General features: G+C 40.9%; 2 protein-coding genes across 7 annotated transcripts in view; one reads left to right on the top strand and one right to left on the bottom strand.

Annotated features, from left to right (window-relative positions):
• Positions 1-16,921, top strand: part of PPM1E (protein phosphatase, Mg2+/Mn2+ dependent 1E) — a 224,028-nt gene extending 207,107 nt beyond the window's left edge. Inside the window, exons 4-7 of the mRNA XM_024235421.3 lie at positions 3,562-3,750; positions 6,156-6,299; positions 6,853-6,946; positions 14,354-16,921. Coding sequence (XP_024091189.3) covers positions 3,562-3,750; positions 6,156-6,299; positions 6,853-6,946; positions 14,354-15,411 — 1,485 coding nt within the window. The 3' untranslated portion in view covers positions 15,412-16,921. The remainder of the gene's footprint in view (positions 1-3,561; positions 3,751-6,155; positions 6,300-6,852; positions 6,947-14,353) is intronic.
• Positions 16,922-17,027: 106 nt separating this feature from the next.
• The window catches only part of TRIM37 (tripartite motif containing 37), a 123,432-nt gene continuing 113,124 nt past the window's right edge, over positions 17,028-27,335 (bottom strand). For all 6 annotated transcript variants that reach the window (XM_024234306.3, XM_024234307.3, XM_063717949.1 and 3 more), the window contains one exon: positions 17,028-17,300. In XM_024234306.3, the coding sequence (XP_024090074.1) occupies positions 17,297-17,300 (4 nt within the window). In that variant the 3' untranslated portion in view covers positions 17,028-17,296. The remainder of the gene's footprint in view (positions 17,301-27,335) is intronic.

The raw sequence follows: 27,335 nt of genomic DNA, 5'->3' as shown, positions 1-27,335 counted from the left end.
TGTATCTCTGGTAGATTAGAGTAGGGCTAAATGCAAAGTGGCACAAATTTGCAACAGAAAAGGAACTATTTTACGTTCTTTTGAATAGGTAATGCATTCACATGGTTCAAAATTGGGAAAATAAAAATGTCTCTTATCCTCGCCTCCCAGGTACTCAGTTCCCTTCCATGGAAGCAAGGTAGTCTTTTGTGTCACCTTCCAGAGCTATTCTATAAACATATAAGCAAAAAAGAAAACGATTAGCCTGGGTGTGGTAGCTCACGCCTGTAATCCTAGCACTTTGGGAGGCTGATGCGGGAGGATTGCTTGAGACCAGGAGTTTGAGACCAGCCTGGGTGACAGACATAGTGAGACTGTCTCTTAAAAAAAAAAAAAAAGAAAAAAAGAAAAAACAATTAAAAAAATTATATCTCAATAAAGCTGTTTTGTAAAACAAAAAACAAAAAAACCCAAACTATTTCTATAGTATAATCAAATGGTGTGTTAAGTTCTCACATTACTGTGTTGCTGAAGCAACACAAACACAAAAGGAAGATTTAAGACTGACGCAGTTTATTTCATGTGATTTTCTTTTTAAAATCTTGGTCTCTGAGATAGGAAAGTAGCTGGAATTATATTTCATGAATCTCTGTATCTGACAAATTGGATCTATATGAGCCTTGGCAGCTTAATAACTATTTTCTTGTTATCTTTCTTTTCTTTTTCTATTAAATGTGTTATGTTAATGCAAACAGAAGTAGGTTTGTTTCCTTTGCCTGTCACTTGCCTCTTTTCTTCACTCAAGTCCATAACTTAAAAATTACAATGTAGTAATTTATACAAAGCACAATATTTCCTCTATTTAGCAGCTAAATTTACATTTTAGCTGACTGTCAAGGTCTAATCAGCAATGATAGCAGGTTGGTAATTGGTGTTTATGTTATAAAGATAGATCAGCTGATGTCTTTGTTTCTAGTACCATGGCCATGCAAATGTAACCCAGAAGGATTGTGTGATAAACAATCCTTATATCACTATACCTACTTGAAGATTATACTCATATTTGAGGGCATTGTTGTTGTTTGTTGACTTGGTTGGTTTCTATTTTGCCTCCTGATTTCAAAATTAGCCCAAAGGACTTAACTCAGAAAGGAGAACCTTGCTACAGTGAAATAGATTTTAAGAGCAATATGGCAACACATATGTAGAACCTAATAAATTTTCACACTTTTTGATCTGGTCATTTCACTTTTAATTCTTTATTACAAGAAAATAGAAATGCAGAAAAGTCTTAGGCATATGTTTTGTTTGACATAAATGTTTTTACAACATTGTTTATAATAAATTGAAAATTATCTAAATCATGAAAGGGAATGATAACTATGATATACTCATATAAGATGCGTATTTTAAGCCATTTAAAACAATGTCTTTAAATAAATCTTAATGAGATGAGGAAATGCCAATAATAAAAATGACAAAAAGTAGGCTATAAAATGTCATGCACATTCTGATCCTAATTTCATTTTTATATATATATATATATATAGAGAGAGAGAGAGAGAGAGAGAGAGAGAGAAGACTGGTTATCTGTGTATGGTTGAATTATTGGTGATATTTCCTTTGTTCTTAGTCTAAATTATCATACATTATTATAATAGGGAAAACATCAGTGAATGTTTTGTGTTTCTTTAAAAATTAGCTATCCTTTTTTTATTTTTTAAAGAAATCCACTTGGCTTCCTTTTGCCTTTTGTTTCTTCTGGTGCTATTTGGAGTTGTTTAAAAATGAGTACTGCTTTAGTAGAGATAGAAATTCTACCTGTCAGGATTCTTTCTTTTTTTTTTTTTTTTTTTTGAGTCAGAGTCTCGCTCACTCTGTCTCCAGGCTGGAGTGAAGTGGTGCGATCTTGGCTCACTGCAACCTCCGCCTCCTGGGTTCAAGAGATTCTCCTGCCTCAGCCTCCCGAGTAGCTGGGAGTACAGGTGCGTGCCACCACACCCAGCTAATTTTTGTATTTTTAGTAGAGACGGGGTTTCACCATGTTGGCCAGGATGGTCTTGATCTCTTGACCTTGTGATCTGCCCACCTTGGCCTCCCAAAGTGCTGGAATTACAGGTGTGAGCCACCGCACCCGGCCAGGATTATTTCTAGAGAGTTGTTTAATCCGTCCTTCATGTCATTAAAGTTGCTAAAAGAACTAGTTGTAATGTGTGTGTTAGACAAAGGTTTCGTAACATTTTGGTTATTATTCTGTGGACATTTATATTTGATACTTTTGTGAATGTAATATACCCTTTTAAAAGTAGCTTTTTCGGCCAGGTGCAGTGGCTCTTGCCTGTAATCCCAGCTACTTGGGAGGCTGAGGCGGGATGATCCTTTGAGCCCAAGAATTCGAAGGTTACAATGATCTGTGATCATGCCACTGTACCCTAGCCTGGGTGACAAAGTGAGACGCTGACTCCAAAAATAAATAAATAAAAAGAACTTTTTCAAAGTACAGATATACTTGTTATTTTAGTAGCCCTTCCAAATCCCCATGAGACAGCAACTCGTCCCTGCCTAACAGATGAGAAAACTACATGATTCGCTTAAGAATCAATGACAGGCTGGACTCCTCTAAGGCTCTTAGAGCAGAAAAGGAAGTCAAAAGACTTGCAAATGAAAATTATTACATACTGTTGCCTGAAGGGAGCTCAGGACTCAGTGCGAGTTCAGTGCGTCACAGATCTCCTAGGTGAGACAGATCTGAGATTTAAACACTTGAGCAGATGATAAAGCAGCAAACTGCTTAATGGTTGATGTGGAATCTTATGATTAGGCTTCTTTTGTCAAGACAAAGCACAGGGTTGGAAGATCCTCCTCTGGCAGTTTACTTTGCAAGGAAATGTGAAACTAAAATCTTAAATCATGGGGTGAGGCAAAGTGGTCAGCCGCACAGGACATTTGAGCATCTGATGTGGTTCAAGTTTGGTAAACTAGTTTAGAGATGCTGTGCTATTTGTGGTGAGAATGCAGTGTGACTGGGAATGATTTATGAAGAAGGTATTATAGTTTAGAAGTATGTTTATGCTTTCATATCTTTATATGTTTTAAACTTGAATTTAATTGGCCTTGTGTTGGAAGACCAGTTATTTTCTATTGTTCTCAGGTTCTAATTTTGCTATTAAAGTACTTTCATTTTGAAAAAAAATCACTCAATCTGGAGCTGCTTTTGTTCAATCCCTTCTCATACCCTCCCTATCCCCACTCCCCCAACTTGTAACAGCAATTTTGAAGCAAATGTACGCGGATGGTTTCCATGGTACAAGACAACAACTTTCACAGAGAGAGGGCACTTCAGCTTGAGCTAATTGGGCATGACGTGTTCCAGTGTTCTGGTGTGTAAACACAGATGCCCTAATATTGTAGGTATTTCAGCAGTTGATCAGGCATGTTAGAGAAGGAAAACATTTAGTCTCATTATTTTGAATGACAAATGCAGTGGAGGAGAAAGGGTGGGCAACAATGATGCCAGGAGATTGGTTCATTTGAATCATGCTATACACAACTCCCATAACTGTTCTGTGTTTCTGTTGACAGGACCAGGAAGAACAAGCTTACTTTGCAGTGTTTGATGGCCATGGGGGAGTAGATGCTGCTATTTATGCCTCCATTCACCTCCACGTTAACTTAGTCCGCCAGGAGATGTTCCCCCATGATCCTGCTGAGGCCCTGTGCAGGGCCTTCCGGGTCACTGATGAGCGGTTTGTGCAGAAAGCAGCCAGGGAGGTATGCCCCTTTCTCATAAGTTCCAGCTAGAAATGCGCTAGCTGAGCTCAATTTGGTCTGTGTGGTTAAAGGGCTATTTAGATTTTCTCTTTCTGGGCAGACATTATCCAAACTGTATTCTTGACTCAGTATTGGATTCTGTTGTAGTTCTAATTCCCTCCTCAGGAAGAGTTTCAGGGGGTACAATGAGGTACTGTATAGAAAATCTCAAGCTATAATTTTCTGGATTCATTTCTGTAATAATTGCTGGATTTGGCAGGTGAGTTTCATCTTTCTTTTATTCACCATTGCCTGTCAGGTTCACACCAGGACCATCTCTCTAAGCAGACTCTTGCTGACAAGATCTGGATATGGTGAATAAAACAATGGTCTAAAAAAGAAACAGAAACTGGGATTACTTCCATACATTTGGTTCTAAATGGGTAGGCAGTGTTTTGCTGTGTATCTCTTGAGGGAAAATTCGCTTGGAGAGGGTGAATCCTTAAATGATCCTTGAGCTGATTTTTCTCTTAATAGGGAGAAAAGAAGAGCTCATGTCCTACATTGCGAAGGTTAATCAGACCTAAGTTTTTTTACTTTGAATAAATGGCAAGGGCTCTATATTAAGGTCTAAAAGTAAAAAAAAATTAATCTAATTATCGTTCTGGGTATTGGTACATAATTAACTACAGTGTTCTATATTGGATTTTTAACTGGGACGAATAAAAGAAAATAATTTTTAATTTTTAAAAATAATTACAGAAGTAGATGCAGACAAAAAATAAGCCTCCTGCCCTGTGACTTAAACATTAACTCTTTTAAAATGGGCTTGGAGAGATCAGGGCAATCATTTAATCCATTTTTTGATAGCATAGTTATGCTACAAGCAATAATGGGGCTTAGAATTAATGAAACAATAACTCAGACCTATTTTGTATTAAGAAAGAGAATTATTCTTCATCTCTGCCCTCCCCTAAGTTTGGATTAATATGCAAATCCAACAGTAACCAGTAGAGTCCACACAAAGAGGCGGGTCTGGAGAATAAAGCCGCTCTTGACCTCAGAGCTCCCAGTCTCTTGAGGACCTGCGTTCTGCTTGGCTTTGCCTCTCTTGGAGCTGTGGGCTTTTATCATCTGAGTTGAGGACAAGGGTGGGCCCCTGAGAGGTGACCTGTAATCATCAATGTGAAACAAAGAGATTCACTCTGTCTTCTTCATCCTCTATTCTATTCTTTTTCCTCTGTCTTCTCAAAATTATGTGTTGTTGTTGTGGTTGTTTTTTCTGACCATGTTTACCTCATTTGTTTTGTCAATGACCCTGGTGTCTCTCAGTTCTGCCAATAGTTCTGAATAATTTAGGTTTGTCTCAGCAGCCCCTTTTCTCCTTCTTATGCTTCCATGTGCTGCTAACTGCTGGGAAGAAAGCAGCTATTCCTGTTGTGAAGCAGCCCTGCCTCCTGTTCTCTCCAGGGCATATGTACTGAAGTGTGTTTATCATGTGTTCTAGGGGGCTGAGTTTTTGAACATTCTGTGTGGGAAGACATTTTATTGGTGGGTGAGGATTTATAACAAACTTTCCCTTTATAGGGAAAATGAGAAGTTGTTTTCTTCATTGGATACAAGAGACCTTTTACCACCCCTGACGCATTGGTTCTAATTTAGGCCAGGTCCTTAGTAACAGAAAGTCATGCTCATTTGGTGGTGACTCATGTCAAATGGGGATGTCATTTTCATATAGTAGGATCAAGAGCTTTAAGTACAGTGGTAGCTACTGCAGTGAAATTCCAGGCTGTTAGTTCTTTATGCAGTGTTCCAAAAGCAAAGGCCCCTAAAAATACTGTAGGAAAGATATTTTTTTAAAGGTATAAGCATCTTAGTACTCCAGGGAACGTAAGCTGTCTCTTGGCCCCTTAGCTTAATTTCCAGAGATTAGAGCATCTGTTGTGTACCAATCAGATGTTTTATATATCATTTTGTACAGCTAGGACTCTCCCACTGAACAAATACGATGTTAGTAATGAAATGGAGAGCACAATATAGAAATTTTTACTCTGAGGATTGGTATAGAGGATTTGGTGCTTGACTGGGAGGAAAAAGAATTTCAATTCTGTCTTATATACTAATAGTTACCTGCCCTTGGGCAAGTCACATAACCTGCCATCGTTTTCTTATCTATATTTAAAGTGGAATTAATAATCATCCTTGCCCTGCGTATCACGGATCAGGTGGACTTATGTGTATATATACACATAAATACATACATGCATATACAAATGCATTGAGACAATGAATTATTATATATGTGTGAAATTCCATTATTAATAGTATAGCTCCCAGCTGAAAAGCTTAATTATAAATTGCTTCTCAGTAAGAATGTAGTATCTATTTCTTTTCACTGAGTCTAGTTTTATTTAAACTGTTTTCAGAGCTTAAGATGTGGGACCACAGGAGTGGTGACTTTCATCAGAGGCAACATGCTACATGTGGCCTGGGTGGGTGATTCCCAGGTTATGCTTGTGAGAAAGGGCCAAGCTGTTGAACTAATGAAGCCACACAAACCAGACAGAGAGGTAAGTATAGTCTGTTTTAATAGAGCCCATGCTCTAGTTATTAGTTTAGATTTTCTAGTTATTGATTAGGATTCACTTACTTTTTTTTTTGAGACGGAATTTCGCTCTGTTGCCCAGGCTGGAGTGCAATGGTGTGATCTTGGCTTACTGCAACCTCCGCCTCCTGGGTTCAAGCGATTCTCCTGCCTCAGCCTCCCGAGTAGCTGGGCTTACAGGCATGTGCCACCACACCCGGATAATTTTTGTATTTTTAGTAGAGACTGGGTTTCACCATGTTGGCCAGGCTGGTCTTGAACTCCTGACTTCAGGTGATCTGCCTGCTTCGGCCTCCCAAAGTGCTGGGATTACAGGCGTGAGCCACCGCGCCTGGCCAGGATTCACTTAATTATTACAATTATTGCTATCACGTCAGCAACTGTGCCCACCCTCCAATGGAGAAACAAAGGGAACCTTTTCATGAGCTGATGAGTATTATATCTGTTGTTTACTGTTAAAGTAAATGAATAAATCCTGAATCCAGTTATTTGCTTCTTTTTATTGCATTGCTGTTTAGGATGAAAAGCAGAGAATTGAGGCCCTTGGAGGTTGCGTAGTCTGGTTTGGTGCCTGGAGGGTGAATGGAAGTCTGTCGGTCTCCAGAGCTATTGGTAGGAAAAACAAATTTTTGTTTCTCCAAACTGTCCTCTTCTAGCTCATTGTCCTGTATTAACTGTGATACAGGGAACCTGAGATGATAATTTTTATTACCAGAATGCTTATTATTCTTTAAAATAATAATTGGATAATGTCTCTTTTAATTGTTTGATTTAGTTAAACCTGTACATTTATATACTTAAATTCCATTATTGAAAGAGAACTGCCAGGCTCAGTGGCTCACGCCTGTAATCCCCGCACTTTGGGAGGCCGAGGCGGGTGTATCACAAGGTCAGGAGTTCAAGACCAGCCTGGCCAACATAGTGAAACCCCATCTCTATTAAAAATACAAAAAATTAGCCGGGCGTGGTGGCGGGCGCCTGTAATCCCAGCTACTTGGGAGGCTGAGGCAGAGAAATTGCTTGAACCTGGGAAGCAGAGGTTGCAGCTAGTGGAGATCGCGCCATTGCATGCCAGCCTGGGTGACAGTGTGAGACTCCGTCTCAAAAAAAAGAGAACCATATCAAGAAATGCAGAATTTTCTAGTTTCTATACGTTTTAAATTTTATGGAAGCCTTTAATCATTAGTACACAAAACTGCTTCAAACCACAGTGGTTGGGGCAGGCACAGTGGCTCACGCCTGTAATCCCAGCACTTTGGGAAGCTGAAGCTGGTTTGAGCCCAGGAGTTAAAGACCAGCCTGGGCAACATAGTAAGACTTCATCTCTTAAAAAAACAAAAAACAAAAAAAACAAAGGCCGGGCACAGTGGGTCACGCCTGTGAGCCCAGCACTTTGGGAGGCCGAGGCGGGCAGATCATGAGGTCAGGAGTTGGAGACCATCCTGGCTAACACAGTGAATCCCCGTCTCTACTAAAAATATAAAAAATTAGCTGGGTGTTGTGGCACACGCCTGTAGTCCCAGCTACTTGGGAGGTTGAGGTAGGAGAATCGCTTGAATCTGGGAGAAGGAGGTTGCAGTGAGTCGAGATTGCGTCACTGCACTCCAGGCTGGGTGACAGAGTGAGACTCCATCTCAAAAAAAAAAAAAAAAAAAAAAAAAATGCTGGGCGTACTGGCTTGTGCCTGTAGTCCTAGTACACAGGAGGCTGAGGCGGAAGGATTGCTTGAGTCCAGGAGTTTGAGGCTGCAGTGAGCCAAGATTGTGCCACTGCACTCCAGCCTGGGCCAAGGGAGTGAGATCCTGTCTTAAAACAAAAAATCATAGTGTTTCTCATTTCATTGCATTTTGGGTCAAATCAGTATTTTCCAGAGAATGGAAGCCTTTCTCCATATTTTATCCACATTTATTTTGTTTATGCCTCTAAATTATTTCAATGAATTTTAAAATGACATAAATAACAGAATATGTTGATAGGAAAAACATTGTGCTTTTTATATGAAAACTACTTTCTGTATGTGGAATACAGTCACTTGTCAGATAACCCTGGGGTTTCAAATAACCCTATATCCCTGGGACTTAAATTTTTCAAAAGAAGGAGAAAGTCAATGAAACTCAGTCTAAAACATAGAGATTAAACAGCTAAGTTGGCTGGACAAAATGCAAGGGTATAAGTTCAAAGAATTAAGCTATTTCTGTCTTTGTCTCACTTTGGGCCCTGGGTTTATTATTTTAGGCTTCATGGCTTAGCTTCACTTCCTGTTTTTTTAAAAAAGAATAAATCAATATGTATATCTATATGGGTGATATGTACATTACATGTATACTGCAGTTTTTAATCTCTGCTTCCCTAAAGAAATGAAGTAATTAGACATGGTTGGAATTCACATCTAGTCTCAAAATTTAGTTAACAATTACCAAAAAATTCCAGAACATGAAGAAAATCTGAAAGGATTTAGCTTTCACCACTGATTTGAGTTCCTCCCACTCTTTGGGAAGGTGCTGGCAAGCTGTGAAGTGGCCCAAATATGAGTAGAAAGCTGAAAGAGAAATAGAGAGCTAAAAGAGTCTACAAATACTTCCTGAAAAATTGAGAGCTGGCTTGACCTTAGACTGGAGGGAATTATTAGGAACTCTAGAATAAGGCCAAAAAGGGGAAATGTCTCATTTCTAAAATATACCCTTATATGGAATTATTATTATTATTATTATTGGTGGGGAAGTCTTTATCATGCACATTGTAGGTTCAGCAGGACCCACCACCCATCAAATGCTACCCTTGACTGCAAATCACTGATCCAGAGAACTATACTATCTGTGGAACCAATTTACATTAATGATCATTATATGAGTGCTTGAGTGGCCAGTGAATTAGGTTGACAGCTCAAACCAAGCACCTATTTCTCCTGATCTGACCTTTGTCGGAGGATTGAGGATCATCTTTAATGCTTGTTACAGAACTAACTTAATAGAGAATACTAGCCTCTTCTTCTAAAAGGGAAAACCAAAGCAGGGAAGAATGTCCCTTAATAAGTGATAATATAGAGAGAAGGCCGGGGGTGGCAGCCAGCACTGTGGAAGGCCAAGGTGAGAGGAATGCTTGAGCCCAGGATTTTGAGACCAACCTGGGCAACATAGTGATACCTCATCTCTATTTTAATAATAAAAAATAAACAATCTAAGAGTAGATAAGGGAGACTTCATACGTAGAGTGACTTTTGAGTTGAATGTGGAGGATAATGTGCTGGGAAGGAAATCCCTACACAGGTAGAGGGGAATATAAATACACAGGGGTTTGAAAAGGCATGGCATGTTTTAGGAAAAGCAACAAGTACAGGAGGTTAGAGCAGAGATGGGAGTGGTAAGAGATAGCAGTGTTGGTGCCAGATTGCAAAGGGCCTTATGTGCGAGGCTAACTAGTCTGGACTTTACCAGGTGAATACGCAGAGGGGCCACAGGGTCAGATTTGTATTTATAAAGATATTTGTATGGAAGCTGGGCTAGAGTAGAAACAGCCTGGCTGGGAGACATTCATACAGTTTGTTACAGAGATGAGGAGAGCTAAAAAGGGATATGGAGGAGGTTATCAACTGATGAGATGGATTGGTAGGTGGGAAAACCTACTAATCAGCAAACAATCTGGCACCGGGAATAGGCAGTAACATAAAGGAGCAAGTGTAGATTTAGTTTCTTGGGCAGTTTGATGGTGAAGGGGAGAAAGGAAATAGTGGGGTGGCTTAAGGCAAAAGCTGATTCAGGAAAGGGTTCCTTTTTATTGTTTCTATTTTTAGGATGAGGAGATTTTAGATTTGAGCATGTTTGTAGGACAGGGAAGAGAGCAAGTAGTGGAGAAATTGAAGACGAGAGAGTAGAGAAGCCAGAGTCCTAGGGAGACAGGACCAGCAGCACAGGCTCACTGTTAGGATGGGAAAAGGACACTGCTTACCCTGAGAAAATGGTAGCTGATATGGGAGAATCTCTACAGATTAAACAAACAGTGTGTGTGTGGCAAGGGTGGGAGGGGAATTGAGAAAATTCAAGCCTGATCAACTTGTCTTTGAAGTAGGAAATTAGGCCATTTACCAAAATCCAGTAGCTTAAGTGGATGAGGGAGTTGAAGAATTTGAGAAAGAATTGGAAACCACATGGAATAAAATTGGAGGCTGCAAAAGGACAAGAAAAAGGACTCCTGGGCAGAGTTCAGCTCTACTCAGGAAAGAAATGATACTTATAAAAATGAAAAGGTTTTCAACAGTTTCTCCCCATGAGCCCTTCAGACTTATGATCCAAAGTTGACAGAGGCATGATATGTTTCCTAACATATGGAGAGAAGAGGTTGAAGACAAAAGGATGTTGCCATTTCCACCATGAAATGGATATTCATGCCCTCCTACCAAATTTGGGGGCGAAATGTCATGAATTTGACACCCAACATTAGAGCAGGTGAAAAGCCAGAATTTTGGCAGCATTTTCTCTGTACAAATCTTTGTATGTTCTGTTCCAAACTAACAGTTGCAGTAGTCTTTTAATCGAAGCACTAAAACAAGATTTTTGGGAACAGTGTGACTCAGATCACATTTATTTTTAGAGGTGGAATTCAGAAAATAATAATGATGATAATCATATAGTCAGGTAGAGTAGGGGATGGGAACTTTAGTAAATTGGTGAAGGACACTGAATCCCATATTGGATTTTATTTATTTATTTATTTTTAAATATCTTTTAAATTTTTACATTTTCTGCTTAAAAGATTGAGTTTTAATGAGCTCTAACAGGCTATGGAGGCACCTTAGCATATAAGTGAAGTTGATTAAATCAAAAGCTTGCTTGGGAAAGGTGGTTTTGACTCCTGTAAGAAATAATGAATGAGGGCTGGGCGCAGTGGCTCATACCTATAATCCCAGCACTTTGAGAGGCCCAGGTGGGTAGATCACAAGGTCAGGAGTTCAAGACCAGCCTGACCAACATGGTGAAACCCTGTCTCTACTAAAAACACAAAAATTAGCTGGGCATTGTGGTGCATGCCTGTAATCCCAGCTACTTGGGAGGCTGAGGCAGGAGAATTGCTTGAATCCGGGAGGTGGAGGTTGCAATGAGCTGAGATGACACCACTGCACTCCAGCCTGGGCGACAGAGCGAGACTCTGTCTCAAAAAAAAAAAAGCAATAATCAGTGAATCAATGGAGAAGAGCCTAGATATGAGTAAGATGAGAGGGTGTGTTTGTGAATGGAAGGAGTGAAATGAACATTTATAAAGTCGAAGACTAATTTCTTACCTAATAGATATACTAACCCAGGTAATTATATTAATTATTTGTTGCTCTGTGTATCTAATCATGCAACCTGCTGGATAGGGCATGTGCCCACATTGGTTCTAGCAGAATTATCCATAGGGTTCCTAATGAGCTTTCTAGCCTATTTGAGGATTAAACAGGGATGTAAAATGTTGGAAAGAAACTTTTTTTTATTTGCGACAGAGTCTCCCTCTGTCATCCAGGCTGGAGTGCAGTGGCACAATCTGGGCTCACTGCAACCTCTGCCTCCTGGGTTCAAACAATTCTCCTGCCTCGCTCGGCCTCTTGAGTAGCTGGGACTTCGCATGCACGCCACCAGGCCCGGCTAATTTTTGTATTTTTAGTAGAGACAAGGTTTCACCGTGATGGCCAGGCTGGCTTCATACTCCTGACCTCAAGTATCCTCCCGCCTTGGCCTCCCAAAGTGCTGGGATTACAGGCATGAGCCACGGCGCCTGGCCAACTTTCTTGTGTCAAAGAGAACCTATAACAGATACTAGAAATAATGAATATATAGTCAGATTACTCAAGTGAGTTTATCTTCATTTTAATCTTCCCTGAGTCAAAAAGTTCGGTTTTAGTGCAATGAAAAGGATAGTAATTGATGAGAGTTGTGTAGGTGACAAGTAGAAGAGCTAGGATTTGGACCCAGGCAGTCTGACACTAGTGCTGGTGTCCTTAACCAGTAAGCAGTATGCCACTGCTATACAGTAAAGCCCTTTGTAAATATCTGGAGTTTATTTCTTGTTTTTATAATACTATGTAATGATGATTTATGATACCCTACTCTAGGAATTATTGCTCAGTACCCTGTGTGTAGTTTTGTTTTTATTTTTTTGTAAAGAAGTGAATGAGAGGCCAGATGCAGTGGCTCACGCCTGTTATCTCAGCACTTTGGGAGGCCGATGCAGGCAGATTATCAGAGGTCAGGAGTTCGACACCAGCCTGGCCAATATGGTGAAACGCCGTCTCTACTAAAAATATAAAAATTAGCCAGGTGTAGTGGCGTACGCCTGTAATCCCAGCTACTCCAGAGGCTGAGGCAGGAGAATTGCTGGAACCTGGGAGGCAGAGGCTGCAGTGAGCCAAGATTGTGCCACTGCACTCCAGCCTGGGCAACAGTGCAAGACTCTTGTCTCAAAAAAAAAAAAAAAAGAAAACAAAAGAAGTGAATTAGAGCCGGGTGTGGTGGCTCATGCCTGTAATCTCAGCACTTTGGACTTTGGGAGGCCAAGGTGGGCGGATGGATTGTTTGAGGCCAGGAGTTCAAGACCAGCCTGGGCAACATAGTGTGATCCTATCTCTACAAAAAAAAAAAAAAAGAAGAAAAATTAGCTGGGCGTGGTGGTGTGCGCCTGTAGTCCCAGCTACTTGGGAGGCTGAGGTAGGTGGATCACCCAAGCCTGGGAGATCGAGGCTGCAGTGAGCCCTGATCACGCCACTGCACTCCAGCCTGGGTGACCAAAAAAAAAAAAAAAAAAAAAAAGTGAATGAGAGTCCCTTGTTGTAGTCATAAGCTATTTGGTTACCTCATAGGCTAAGGACCCTTTTGCTGCGCTCTCACAAGGTACCTAAAGGAATGTAATCAATGTAAACAATGAATGGATTTGGAAGTGCTCTGGATCTGAAAGTCCTAAATGATCAATTATCTCAGTAGTCTGGTGATAGAAACCTAGTTTATTGTGGGCCCGAGGTCTGCAGTCTCGCTCCTACCCCAAGCACCCTAGTCTCCAACTGCACATTACTCCCTAACAGTTGCCTCTGCCTTTGCTTATCCTGTTCCCTCAATTGAGGCAACTTCTCTGCCTGGTGATAACTAACTTACCCTTCAGGACCAGCTCAGATGTCATTCTGTGAGAGGACGAGCTAAGCAAGAAAAGGAAGAGAGAAAGGCCCAGAAAGACCTTGGGTTCTCATAGTTGTTAATAAGTGGGGAAATGCACAATAACAATAAAGACAGAAGTGGGGCGATGATCAGAGCCATATGAAGAATATGGCAGTCTCTAAATATAAGAGAAAAATGGCCATACATTTTGTCTGTTCTCTAGAAGTTACAGGTAAAGCACCGTTAAAAAACAGAAAGCCAAGTGGGTTGGGAATCAAGAAAACTGCATTCAGCTCCCATGTGTGAGGCCTTGGGTCAGCCACGTAACTCTTCCTGGCTTAAGGGAGTTAGACTTGATTTATAAAATCTTGCGTAACTCAAACCTTCCTTCGTGCTCGCAGCATAAAGCTATTTATTGATTTCTAAACAAGAATAGAACAAAAATTATTTAATGAAGAGAATGATCAGAGCTTTGGTTTGCTTCTTTCAATGTGGACTTGTTGTCAAATTTCAATTAAATCAAAACCACCTGCAAAAGAACAGATCTACTGAATCAACCATGTCTTCCTACACAGTGTACTGAATTTTTCAGTACAGCAACAAACTTAGATCTGACATTGTTGTTACACTCAGCTAAGCCTAAATCATAGCCAGAGGTGCAGATTCAGAGTCTAAGCTAGGTAAGGACTTATGCCCAGTAACTAGCAATTATTTAACTGGGAGTAAGGAGTAAGCAGATCTGATTACCAGAGAATTTAAGTATTTTGTCAAAAACTATTTTATAAATTCTTTCCAGTCAAGTCAGTAAGTTGTGATCAGAGTCATGGCATTGGTCATAAACGTTCTTAGCATGCAAGGTAAAACAAAGGCTAATGATGCCCCTACACTCTGCTTCCCGCAGGAGATGCTGAACATAAGCCATATATCTGTGGGGATGCAGATTCTGCCTCCACTATTCTGGATGGGACCGAAGACTACCTCATTCTGGCCTGTGATGGCTTCTATGACACCGTGAACCCTGATGAGGCAGTGAAAGTTGTGTCCGACCACCTGAAAGAGAATAACGGAGACAGCAGCATGGTTGCCCACAAATTAGTGGCATCAGCTCGTGATGCTGGGTCAAGTGATAACATCACGGTTATTGTGGTATTCCTGAGGGACATGAACAAAGCTGTAAATGTTAGTGAGGAATCAGATTGGACAGAGAACTCTTTTCAAGGAGGGCAAGAAGATGGTGGGGATGATAAGGAGAATCATGGAGAGTGCAAACGCCCTTGGCCTCAGCACCAGTGCTCAGCACCAGCCGACCTAGGCTATGATGGGCGTGTGGATTCATTCACTGATAGAACTAGCCTGAGCCCAGGGTCCCAAATCAACGTGCTGGAAGACCCAGGCTACCTAGATCTCACACAAATAGAAGCAAGCAAACCTCACAGTGCCCAGTTTTTGCTACCAGTTGAGATGTTTGGTCCAGGTGCACCAAAGAAAGCAAATCTTATTAATGAGTTAATGATGGAGAAAAAATCAGTTCAGTCATCATTGCCTGAATGGAGTGGTGCTGGAGAGTTTCCCACTGCTTTCAATTTGGGTTCAACAGGGGAGCAGATACACATAATGGAGAGCTTGTCTCCTGTCTGTTCAGGGTTGGAAAATGAACAGTTCAAATCCCCGGGAAACAGAGTTTCTAGATTGTCTCATTTGCGCCACCACTACTCAAAGAAGTGGCACAGATTCAGGTTTAATCCAAAGTTTTATTCATTTCTCTCTGCTCAAGAGCCTTCCCACAAAACAGGCACTAGCCTGTCCTCACTTACTGGAAGTGGGAAGAGAAATAGGATAAGAAGTTCTCTGCCATGGAGGCAAAATAGTTGGAAAGGGTACAGTGAAAACATGAGGAAGCTCAGAAAGACTCATGATATTCCATGCCCAGATCTTCCTTGGAGCTATAAAATAGAATAATTTTTCTTTCAAGTAGGTTAGCTAGCTCTCCCCCAATAAAAATACCACTATCAGAGTAGAAACAAGGTAGACATTTCTAAAACATATGTGCTTCATTATGAATCCATGGATGGCTCAATTCTTAAATGTAAATAGATCTCTAGGAAACTCAAAGTACAGTGTTTTCAATCTAAAAAGAAGTATTGGCAGTTTCACTTGCAAAATTACACAGCTGGTCCCTGTGATGTGTCTCGACACCGATACACAACCCCCTTCCCACCATCCTTCATGTCACTAGATACACAACCCCCTTCCCACCATCCCTTCAGTCACTAGTGGAAGCTTTCAAGTTAGTTATTTCAGTCAGGATATACAGTGTTGAAATCTCAATGAGGTTGAAATCTGGTCTGATGTGCCTAATTTATCTGTGGAAAATTTAATGCTGAATTACATTTGGTTGGGAAATGTCCCTCAAAATCCTGGGCGCTATGAAGGAACCCCCTGCCCCCTCACCTTTTTGGGTAGGTAAAAGACTAAAAGCCATATGGATTTTAACTAATAACAATGAAAGTGGTAAATCAGTGTAAAAGTGTCATATTCTCAGACTTGTGAGGCGGTTTATAGTCAGAAAGATTTACGGATTTTTTCCTGTAACATAAAATATTGTGAACTTTTTTTTAATTAAAAAATATTTCCTAGGGCTGTAGTTATTTGGGAGTTTCATAACCTGTTATGGTGCTTTTGGTGGAATTTTTATTATTTAGCATTTTAGGAGACCGCTGTCAACTGGTTTTAATCTATGATGCTAATGTGTTTTCCACTGTACCCTCATCTCAGGAATAAAACTGCTTTAATGGAGATGATGTCAGGTACAAATACACTACAGAGTCAAAATGCCATTTACAAAGAAAATGAAAAGCATTTCTATATTTTGTCTTTTTTTAGTTCAGACAGCAAAGGCATGTACTACTATAAAATACAAAGTGATTTTAGAGAATGAAAAATGCTACTTTTATCGTCTCTAAAATTATTTCCCCCAAGGGAGTGAAGTAATTGGAATGAAGGAGGCTGAAAGTATTGCCTAAAGTGAGCCCAGAGGCCACTGAGAATGCAGATTACTGACAGCCAGGTCTGTTTAGTTGTAATTGGAAGACACATTAGTGTCCTGCTTACATGTAGCTTCAGACTGCAGAGACAGGACATGTGCTTTTCATTTCAATATTTAGTTAAATTTGATATTTTGAAACTGTCTGCTTTTTGCTGTTTCTGCAGTTTCAAGTTAGAAGCATGTTGTCAACTAAAGACAACAAACTATCAGATTCATTCATTCAGTGAAGCAGCCTCTGATTCTCTAAGAGTCATGAATGTCTTGGTGTTACCCTCCCCTAGTCAACCGCAGACCAGCCTGGCCAATGCCTATGGGTGGCCCCTCTGGAGTGCTCACTCACAAGGGTGAGTGCTCTCGCTAAGAAGTGTCCCCCGCCTAATCATGTGTTTATAGGATAGTACACGTTCCCCAGGCCCATAACAGAGGACTAAAATCTCTGAATTTTAAAGACACAGATGACTGGCATATTTTGGGTACCAGTATAGCTATATCAAATAGACAAATAAAAACAGCTTCACTTTAGCAATGATCAGATTGTTAATCTACAGATTTTATTTTTAAAAATTTGGATGTAAGTAGAGACTTTCAGTATTTGTTTTCTCTTGATTTTGAAGTCATTTCTTCTTCTCACGTCTGTGACAAATGGTTGAAAAGGAGTCAACATGGCCCCAACTATAGCGCTGGAACCTTTTCATCATTCTGAGGCTTTGCCCCACACGTGGTCCTCACTCATATCTGTCACTTCCTGAAGCCTAGATCTTGTTAACCCATCAGGTGCAGTGTCAGTTTCAAATCCAATTATCTAAGAAAACAAGAAAACAGAGGCAGCAGACTATTGGTACACATTATAGTCCAAAGTGCTTAGCGAAGTAAAAAAAGCTTTTTAAAATTTCTATTGTTGCCTATTGGTAATGTTTTTGATCAGAATAAAGAAGGTAAAAGGAAAAAGTTACTACACATGCTAGGCTTTCTCAGTGGGGAAAAAAACGGCTGGATAAAACTGGGACAAACACAGACCCATCTTTAAGGGTCTGGATTTTGTAGGTCCGACTACACAGCAGTGTTAACTCATTTCTCATGCCATTAGCTCTCTGCAAAATAAAGCAAAGTAGTTCTAGTGTGGTCGTTATAAACCAATATTGTGAAAAATAGCAACTATTCATTTGTTCACAACATGCGTATTTATAGTTAGGTACCATTTGTAAGGTAAATCCTTTAAAATTCTATAATACATACTAAAATAGTGACTAAAATAGTGGTTATTGGTCTGATATATGCTGCTCTTGGTTCTATAAAAACTAGATAAAAAAGCAGTGCTTTGTGAAATGCAGTGTTCTCTCGTAACGCCACTGGTGATAGGAAGTAGTTCCCTTCAGTTCAAATCCTGTGCCCTTATTTGCTGCTTGCTGACGTAAGCAATAAGTAACCCTCTAACTAATGGTATCTACATATTTCTGTAACTCGTATTTAATGATGGTGTATCTGGTGATTGTAAAAATATTAGACAGATATAAAAGTATCTATATAATAGCTATAAACTGTTAATGCTGAGGTATAGTCTGTGAATTATGTGTTTTGTATTTTTATTCATTGTGTAATTTAGTGGTGGTGAAAGTTCTACACTCAATCCTTAAAGAGTGGCAGTATCCCTTTTTCAATTTAACATGGTCTGCATCAATCTGTTTGCCTGCTAAACAAGTTTTGTTAGAATAGGAAATAGTAAAATAAATCCAAACAAGAGTGTAGTATTGGTTAGGGAAACAAACTTCAGGTCACCAACTGAAGTCATTACAAACTCCTTGTACGTTCACTGTGAGTTTCAAAGGGAGTCAGTCCCTAATTTAAAGGTTTCCTTTGTTCACTTTCTAGATGTGTACTTTTGAGGGATATGAGGTTAGGCAACATTATAGCAACACACACTGGGGCTATTAATCCCATTTAGGTCTGTACTAAAGAGGATGGGTAGAAACACATATGTATATACCTTTTCTTTACCTAGAAGTGCCATCCATTGTCCTTGAATTATTATGATTAAAGTTACTGTTGCATTTAGGAGGCTCCTTGAAAGTAACACCTTTTCCAAGGACAATGGCAACAATGTCAATGTCAACACTGAGTCTAATTTTGACCACATTTATAGTGGTATAGTGTCAATACTGCATTTTCATGACAACCACACTCCACTGTTGAAACACTGTGCCAGTGAGAAGTGCAACATCCAGTGGGCAGATGAAAATGATGCATGGCCAAGTTCAGTGTTTACAGATAAAACTGCTGTGGTTCAAGTACTTCCTTCCCCATCAAATCCTTGATAAGGCTTTGTGGGAAAATGATCTAAATTATTGTTTTAATTTTTAAACCTAATTTATTCACTCAGTGAACATTCTTACCTAAGCAAGGCTATAAAAGGGAATACTACAGTTTTGTCCACACTTTAATTTGAGACCATTTTTCTTTGAATCGTAAGTTAGCAAAAGAAATTTTTTTCACCTCTGAAAATCACGTGATGTTAGAGGACAAATGCCCACTCTTCTATTCTGATCTGCAAATAGCTTAAATGTCTCTTGCAAAACAAAGTAAGATACCGCCAGTATTATAACACAATGATTTTCCAGACAAATGGTATGGTGTTGAAAAATAACTGTTACTTCTTAAAGCAGCATTTTATCTTCTGTTTTGAAGACTATTTATTGTACTAATTAGAAAACATGAAATAGGACAGGGAACTCCAGACTGACACAGCAGTTGTTTTTGAAAAGGAAATAAACTTTGATGAATTAGATAATCCAGATACATCATTGTAAACTCTTACTCTAGGTGCTCTTTGGTGAGAGACAGGCTTTGTTCTCTTGTTCATAACATTTATCTGCAAAGAATTCTCTATGGAGTGAAGCGAATGAAGTGAATTATTTCTTACCAAATAAATTTACCAATTTACAAATCTGCTCTACATCTCACTTTTGAGTTCAGTTGTAGTCATGAGTGATCCTTCATATTTTATTAAAACTGTTCATTCAGGTAAGGAGTATGTTGAAATTTTGCCAATTATCTTAATAAAACCCGGCAATTTAAAAACCACTAGTCATTTGTCTTTTTATTTAAAAGAAAGGTAAGTTATTTAGTGTTTAAATTTGTGCAGATTTCTTCAGAACTGGAAAATAAAATCCTGAGATGGACGTTTTCTTAAGCTTGGAAGCTTGGAACATTTAAAAAGATTTGCTAAATGCTGCTGTAACATTATTTTACCCCAGAAGAGAGGTATTTAGCCTTATACATGTTCTCTTCATTAGCTGAACTGCGAGGAGAGGAAGCGGTGTTAGAATCCTAAAAGAAAAGAGGAACCGGACCTGCCAAGGACTTAGCGGTGGGTCATCAAATCTCCCTACTACTTCATTCTTAGAACTCTGCATCTAACCAAGCTTTCCCCTCTTGCTTAGCCTCTTTGAGTTTCAAGCTAGAAGAAAGTAAGGAAATCATCAGGTGAGCTGTGGTGTAAAGCCTCCCAAGAATTGCTGATAAGTGAGTAAAAGGAGATAGAGACAAAAAGGACAATGTGGGGGAGGGAAGTCACTTACGACACCTGCATCTGAAGGGAGGGAACTGACCTTCCAAACGAGTCAACCTTGTCAATACACTGCACTGTTCTCCTGCCTACCAGTAAGGAAGGCCTTGACAATTAATTTTACATAGTTTCAAAAATCTTCAACTCCTAATTCCCTAAATTCATTCAGTCCTTGGCATGACTTTATATAGAACCAAATGAACAACTGAGAAAAAAAAAGGTAAAGTTTTGAAAGAAGGACATATTTGAAGGGGTTTACTAAAGCAGGGAATGACAGAAAAGGAACATTTTGATTAATAAGTGTTACACTTGAAAAAATTCCCTAAAATATAGTATTACTTATATCAAAAGGTACACCTCTTTCTGAAGGAGCAGCACACAGCAAGACAGAAGGGAACCACCAGGTACAGTAGAATCATTTGAACATCATAGAAATTTACCCAAGTTACCAAATTATCAGAAACAACTGTCTGTACTGACAAGCTGCATAACTGAGCATTCCCCCCACACCCGCCCCCTGTTGCTGTCAGTGTGCATCATTTCCTTTCCTTTCCTTCTTTTGAGATGATGGAGTTTCATTCTGTCACCCAGGCTGGAGTGCAGTGACATGATCTTGGCTCACCACAACCTCTGCCTCCCAGGTTCAAGCAATTCTCGTGTCTCAGCCTCCCAGGATGTTGGGATTACAGGCGTGTGCCACCACGCCTGGCTTTTGTATTTTTAGTAGAGACGGGGTTTTGCCATGTTGGCCAGACTGGTCTTGAACACCTGACCTCAAGTGATCTGCCTGCCTCGGCCTCCCCAAGTGCTGGGATTTACAGGTGTGAGCCACCACGCCCAGCCCCATCTGTCATCTAACAGCAATTAGTAAAGAACACTTTTTCTGTTGTGCTTTAGGGAACCTCCTTTTGCTTGGCCTAGGAATAACCTTATGGAAGATCCCTTATTTACATTTCAAACAAGTCACATTCTCTTCTGAGAGCCCCAACTGTTGAATATGTTTAGTAAGAAGCGCTCTTCCCTGGGTAGTTGGTTGGGCCTGCCTCTTATGCTGAGCTGTAGGATGCTGCCCCAGTCACGCAACCTCCAGATGAAGTGTGTCCTCTCCTCATTGTGCAAACAAGGGCCCTCACACACAGGTTCTATTTGATTTTTATAATCTTGCTTTAGGACCAGGGAAACAAATGTGAAAAACTGTCAAGAATGATACACATTTGGAGAAACCATTTTCCAAATAAGTAACTGGAGTTTAACTAAAGATGATGAAAAAGTTGTCCCTGCTAGTCATTACATTGAGTAGTATGACAGCTACAGGATTAGGGGTGGCCAATTAAGCCAAATCGAGTTGCTACGGGCTCACTAGGTCAAATGAAACCCAGTGGGAGGTGAGCCTATGCAGCAGCCTTTCCCAAATACACACCAGGAGACACTGACTGACCTGAAGGTCTCGGGCAAGGACTCTGGCCAGCAGGGTCTGCAGAGCAGGAATGGAAGGGAGACTCCCGGTCAACATGCCAGCCAGAGAAAAGGATTTTAGAAAGAGAGCAGCCCGTACTATTGATGTCCCAAACTACACTGTGGCTAATCTTATCATTTGCTCTTCAGCATCCCTAAGCAGAGTTCTAAAACTTCTACAAATCTAGACTATGAAGGCATGTATTGGTAAATGTGAGAATGAGAGGTAGAATGAGGAGAAATCTAAAAATATTACCACATAAAAATTCAAATGAATATGCAAAAAAGAAAATAGCTCTTGGGGTTTTCTATTTCCCAAATTTTTCTAATCTTATCACCTTTATAAGTTAAACATTAAAAAAATTGGATAAAAAAATTAAAAATGGCTCATTTTCTGAATTCTGGTTTTAGGATTAATTACACTCATGTTTTACATTCAATAAAATGTGTATTTTACATATATATTTTTTTAAAATCACAGCACTTCCACTGTGGGATGCAGGGGTAGAAGGAGCATTTCTTGTACTCTTAGAATGCAAACGAGCCAGATGAACTATAAATTAGGACATTTTTTCGAATCCATTGGAAAACTGAGGTTGCAGAGTAACCAAATGGCCCCAAATGGAGAGGGGCAGTTGCCTGCAAGGGGAGAGACGACATTAGCACTAGTTTCGTAGGGTCATTGTAAACAGACACTGGAAAGAATAGGCTACCTAAAAGTGATGATTGGTGAAGGTAGAATATGGGCTGCAGGAGTGTTAAGATCCGGGGGCTTGCAGAAACTAGGGGAGTCGCCCGCCCTATCTTGCAGGCTTTTTCTTTACAGTCTCTACCAGGGGCTCAGAAAATACTGTAAAAAGCCCTAAGAAGTGTCAGCTGTGACGCACACCCAGGGGAGTATACAGCGGCCTTGGGCATGGGTAAAGGAACTTACCATACCCTTTCTCTCATCTCACAGAACAAAAGCATCCTATGAGGGAAAAGGGGCACAAATACCGTTGCCGTCTGGACACTGGTGAAAAGTCACTGCGGCAGAGGGAAGGGACTATGGAAGAAAAGCCCCATCCCGGAGGAGGGGGCAGAAATATCACTGGGCCCACAATTAGCTGGGAGGGGGCAAGTAAACGGAGAACCTCCCAAACCTAGGGACACAGTGCCTAAAACTGCAACCTAATCCAAGAATGCCAGCCCCTCCCCAGCCCTGGTTACACTTCAAGAAACAGCAGAGTATTTCCAGGAGGAGGACAGCAGAGCAATGGAAGCACAGAGAGAGACCCTCTCGGAGACCCAGCACAAAGCTTCTGAGCCTGGAAACTCAGGGTCAGAAACACAGTGCTCTGGTATCCAACACCAATCAGAAATACAATGTATCATCACAGGAACTCGAGACCACTAAGGATAATCATAGCAAATCCAATCTTGAACCAAGCATAACTCCTAACTACTAGTAGATTGGCATAAAAGTAATTTTGGTTCTTGCCATTAGAAAATGTGAAAACCACAATTACTTTTCCACCAGCCATAATACATTAATTCAGCCTCTGCCAACAAAGGTCTTAGCAGCAGGAAAGGCCTCCTTACTTTCAGGTGTAAAAACTATTCAAAGTATCTTGTCCTATGCGAGATGTGTTGCTATTAACAAAATATACAGAGTCATATGAAAAGCCAAGAAGAAAACATTCTGAAGACATGAAACATTCATCAGAACCAGACTCAGATAACAGAGATTTTGGAAGTGAGAGAGAATTTTAAATAATTATTGTCTTGGGAGGCCAAGGTGGGAGGATTGCCCGAGGTCATGAGTTCGATATCAGCCTGGTCAACATGGCGAAACCCCGTCTCTACTAAAAATACAAAAATCAGCCAGGCGTGGTGGTGCACGCCTGTAGTCCCAGCTACTCAGGAGGCTGAGGCAGAAGAGTCGCTTGAACCCGGGAGGTGGAGGTTGCAGTGAGCTGAGATTGCACCACTGCACTCCAGCCTGGGTGACAGAGCGAGACTCTCTCAAAAAAATAAAAAATAAAAATAAATGATGGTTAATATGTCAAGAAAAATGGTGGATACTATGCAAGATCATATGGGTGATTACAGCAAAGCGATGGAACCTATAATTAAATATTAATAGAAATGTAAGACATGAAAAATGCCGTAACAGAGATGATGAATGCCTTCAGTTGGCTAATCAGTAGGCTCTAAACTGCTGAAAAGAAAATCAGTAAAACTTGAAGATAAGTTAACAAAAATTACCTTAACTGAAACACAACAGAAAAAAATGAAGGGAAAACAAAATCAACCCAGAACGTAATATACAAAAGCTGTGGGACAGTATCTGTGTAAAATATGCACAACTAGAATCCTAGAAGGAGAAGAAAAAGATAATGGGCAGAAGAAATATTTGAAGAAATAATGGCTTAGAGTTTTCCAAAACTAATGACAGACACAAAACCACAGATACAAGAAACTCAGAGAACACCAAGCAAAGCTAGGCGAGGTGGGTCACACCTGTAACTCCAGCACTTTGGTTGGCTGAGGTGGGAGGATAGCTTAAACTTAGGAGTTCAAGACCAGCCTGGGCAATGCAGTGAGACCCCCTCTGAAAAAAAAAAATTAGCTGGACATGGTGTGTGGCTTGTAGTCCCAGCTACTCAGGAGGCTGAGATGGGAGGATTGCTTGAGCCCAGGAGGGTTGAGGCTGCAGTAAGCTGTGATCATGCCACTGCTCTCCAGCCTGGGTGACAGAGCAAGACCTTGTCTCAAAAAAAAAAAAAAAAAAAGGCTAGGCATGGTAGCTCACACCTGTAATCCCAGCACTTTAGGAGGCCAAGACAAGCGGATCACTTGAGGCCAGGAGCTTGAAACCAGCCTGGAAAACATGGAGAAACCCTATCTCTACTAAAAATACAAAAATTAGCTAAGCATGGTGGTGCACGCCTGTAATCCCAGCTACTAGGGAGGCTGAGACACAAGAATTGTGTGAACCCTGGAGGTGGAGGTCGCAGTGAGCTGAGATCGAGCCACTGCACTCCAGCCCAGGTGACAGAGCAGGACTCTGTCTCAAAAGAAAAAAAAAAAAAAAAATCAAGGCTGGGCCCAGTGGCTCATGCCTGTAATCCCAGCACTTTGGGAGGCCGAAGCAGGTGGATCACAAGGTCAGGAGTTCAAGACCAGCCTAACCAACCTGGTGAAACCCTGTCTCTACTAAACATACAAAAATTAGCTGGGTGTGGTGTTGCACGCCTGTAATCCCAGCTACTCAGGAGGGTGAGGCAGGAGAATCACTTGAACCCGGGAGGCAGAGGTTGCAGTGAGTCGAGATCATGCCACTGCACTCCAGCCTGGGCAACAGAGCGAAACTCCGTCTCAAAAAAAAAAAAAAAAAAAAAAAAAAAAAAAAAAAAAAAGAAAAAAAAAAAATCAGAGCACACCAAGCAAGGTAAATACCAACCACACCACACCTAAGAAAAAGAAGTTTCTTGGCCAAGCGCGGTGGCTCACAGCTGTAAACCCAGCACTATGGGAGGCTGAGGTAGGCAGATCACCAGGTCAGGAGTTCAAGACCAGCCTGGCTAACACGGTGAAACCCCATTTCTACTAAAAATAAAAAAAATGAACTGGGTGTGGTGGCGCACGCCTGTAATCCCAGCTACTCAGGAGGCTGAGGCAGAAGAATCACTTAAACCCAGGAGGCAGAGGTTGCAGTGAGCTGAGATCGCGGTATTGCACTCTAGCCTGGGCAACAAGAGCGAAACTCTGTCTCAAAAAAAAAAAAAAAAAAGAAAGAAAAAAGTTTCCTCCTAGTTGGTTACACTGGTGAAGTCTACTAAACAGTTAAAGAATAAGGCCAGGCAGGGTGGCTCATGCCTGTAATCCCAGCAATTTGGGAGGCGAAGGTGGGTGGATCACATGAGGTCAGGAGTTCAAGACCAGCCTGGCCAACATGGTAAAATCTTGTCTTTACTAAAAATTTATAAAAGTTAGCTGCGCCTGGTGGCAGGTGCCTGTAATCCCAGCTACTCGGAAGGCTGAGACAGGAGAATCGCTTGATCCTGGGAGGTGGAGGTTCCAGTGAGCCGAGATAAGAAAAAAATAGTAATAATAAATAAATAACACCAATTCTACACCCTCTTTTCCAGAAAATAGAACACTCATTTTATGAGGTCAGCATTACTCTGACACCAAATCAGATGAAGACAGAAAATTTCAGACCAGTATCGCTCTGAATATAGATGGAAAAGTTCTGGCAAAATATTAGCAAAACAAATACCATTACACATCTATTAGAATGGCTAAAAAATGGCTGGTTAGCTCAGTTGGTTAGAAGAAAAACCAAAAAGAATGGCTAAAAAACTTCTGGCAGTGCCAAATATTTGTGAGATGCAACTGGAACTCTCATGTGCTACTGATGGGAATGCAGAATGGTGTGTCACTGTGGAGGTTCGGCAGCGTCTCAGTAAAGACTGTACTTACCATGTGACTCAGTGCAATGAGTGCTGACACCAACTACCTGGAGTTAGGTCAAACTGTACAGGTTATGGGCAAAGTCTCCCACAAGACTGCCCTCATTCCAGACACAAGCTCCAAGTTCCAAGATCCTGAGGCCACCCTCACTTCTGACCAGCTGATTACAAATTTGGGCATATGTGCTATCCTACTCATGTTTAATAATTGACTAGAACAACTCACAGAACTCAGAAATGCACTTATGATCAGAGTTTCATTAAGACAAAAGGTTACAAAGAAGCCAGCTAAAGGGAGAGATATATAGGGTGAGGCCTGGGAGAGTCCCAAATGTGAAGGCCCCTTGACTTCAAGACAACTTACTCTCCAGGCACACTTATATATATATATATATAAAATATATATATAAATACAGAGTACTGTCAACCAGGGAAACTCACTCAAGCTTTAGTGTCCAGTTTTGAGACAGAGTTTCACTCTTTTTGCCCAGGCTGGAGTGCGATGGCACAATCTCGGTTCACGGCAACCTCCACCTCCCGGGTTCAAGTGATTCTTCTGCCTCAGTCTCCCAAGTAGTTGGGATTACAGGCATGCGCCACCATGCCTGGCTAATTTTGTATTTTTAGTAAAGACAGGGTTTCTCCATGTTGGTCAGGCTGGTCTCGAACTCCTGACCTCAGGTAATCTGCCTTCCTCGGCCTCCCAAAGTGCTGGGATTACAGGCGTGAGCCACTGTGCCCGGCAAGTGTCCAGATTTTTTACTGGAACTTCCGTATGTAGGCGTAACAATAATTGGCAATGAGTTGAACTGGGCTATCACATGGTTCAGAGCTCCAACTCTCTAATGACACCCACAGCATTTCTGGTATAGCCAGCCCCGATCCTGAGTCATCTCATTAGCATACACTAGCAAGGCCCACCATAAATAACTCCTATCACTTGAGGAATGCCAAGGATTTAGAGGGCACTTCCCAGGAACCAGGACAAAGGCCAGACAAATTCTCTATTACACACCCAGCAATCATGTCCCTAGGCATATACGGTTTGGCTGTGTCCCCACCCAAATCTCATCTTGAATTCCCACGTATCATGGGAGGGACCCAGTGGGAGGTAATTGAATCATGGGGGCAAGACTTTCCTGTGCTGTTCTTATAGTACTGAATAAGTCTCATGAGATCTGATGGTTTTGTAAGGGGGAGTTTCCCTGCACAAGCTCTCGTCTGCCACCATATGAGATGTGCCTTTTACCTTTTGCCATGATTGTGAGGCCTCCCCAGCCACGTGGAACTGTAAGTCCAATAAACCTCTTTCTTTTGTAAAATGCCCAGTCTCGGGTATATCTTTATCAGCAGCATGAAAACA

Source organism: Pongo abelii, chromosome 19, assembly GCF_028885655.2.
Source record: "Pongo abelii isolate AG06213 chromosome 19, NHGRI_mPonAbe1-v2.0_pri, whole genome shotgun sequence".
Lineage (NCBI taxonomy): Eukaryota > Metazoa > Chordata > Mammalia > Primates > Hominidae > Pongo > Pongo abelii.
Note: the sequence above shows the minus strand (reverse complement) of the source record. Positions and strands in the feature narration are given on the sequence as shown.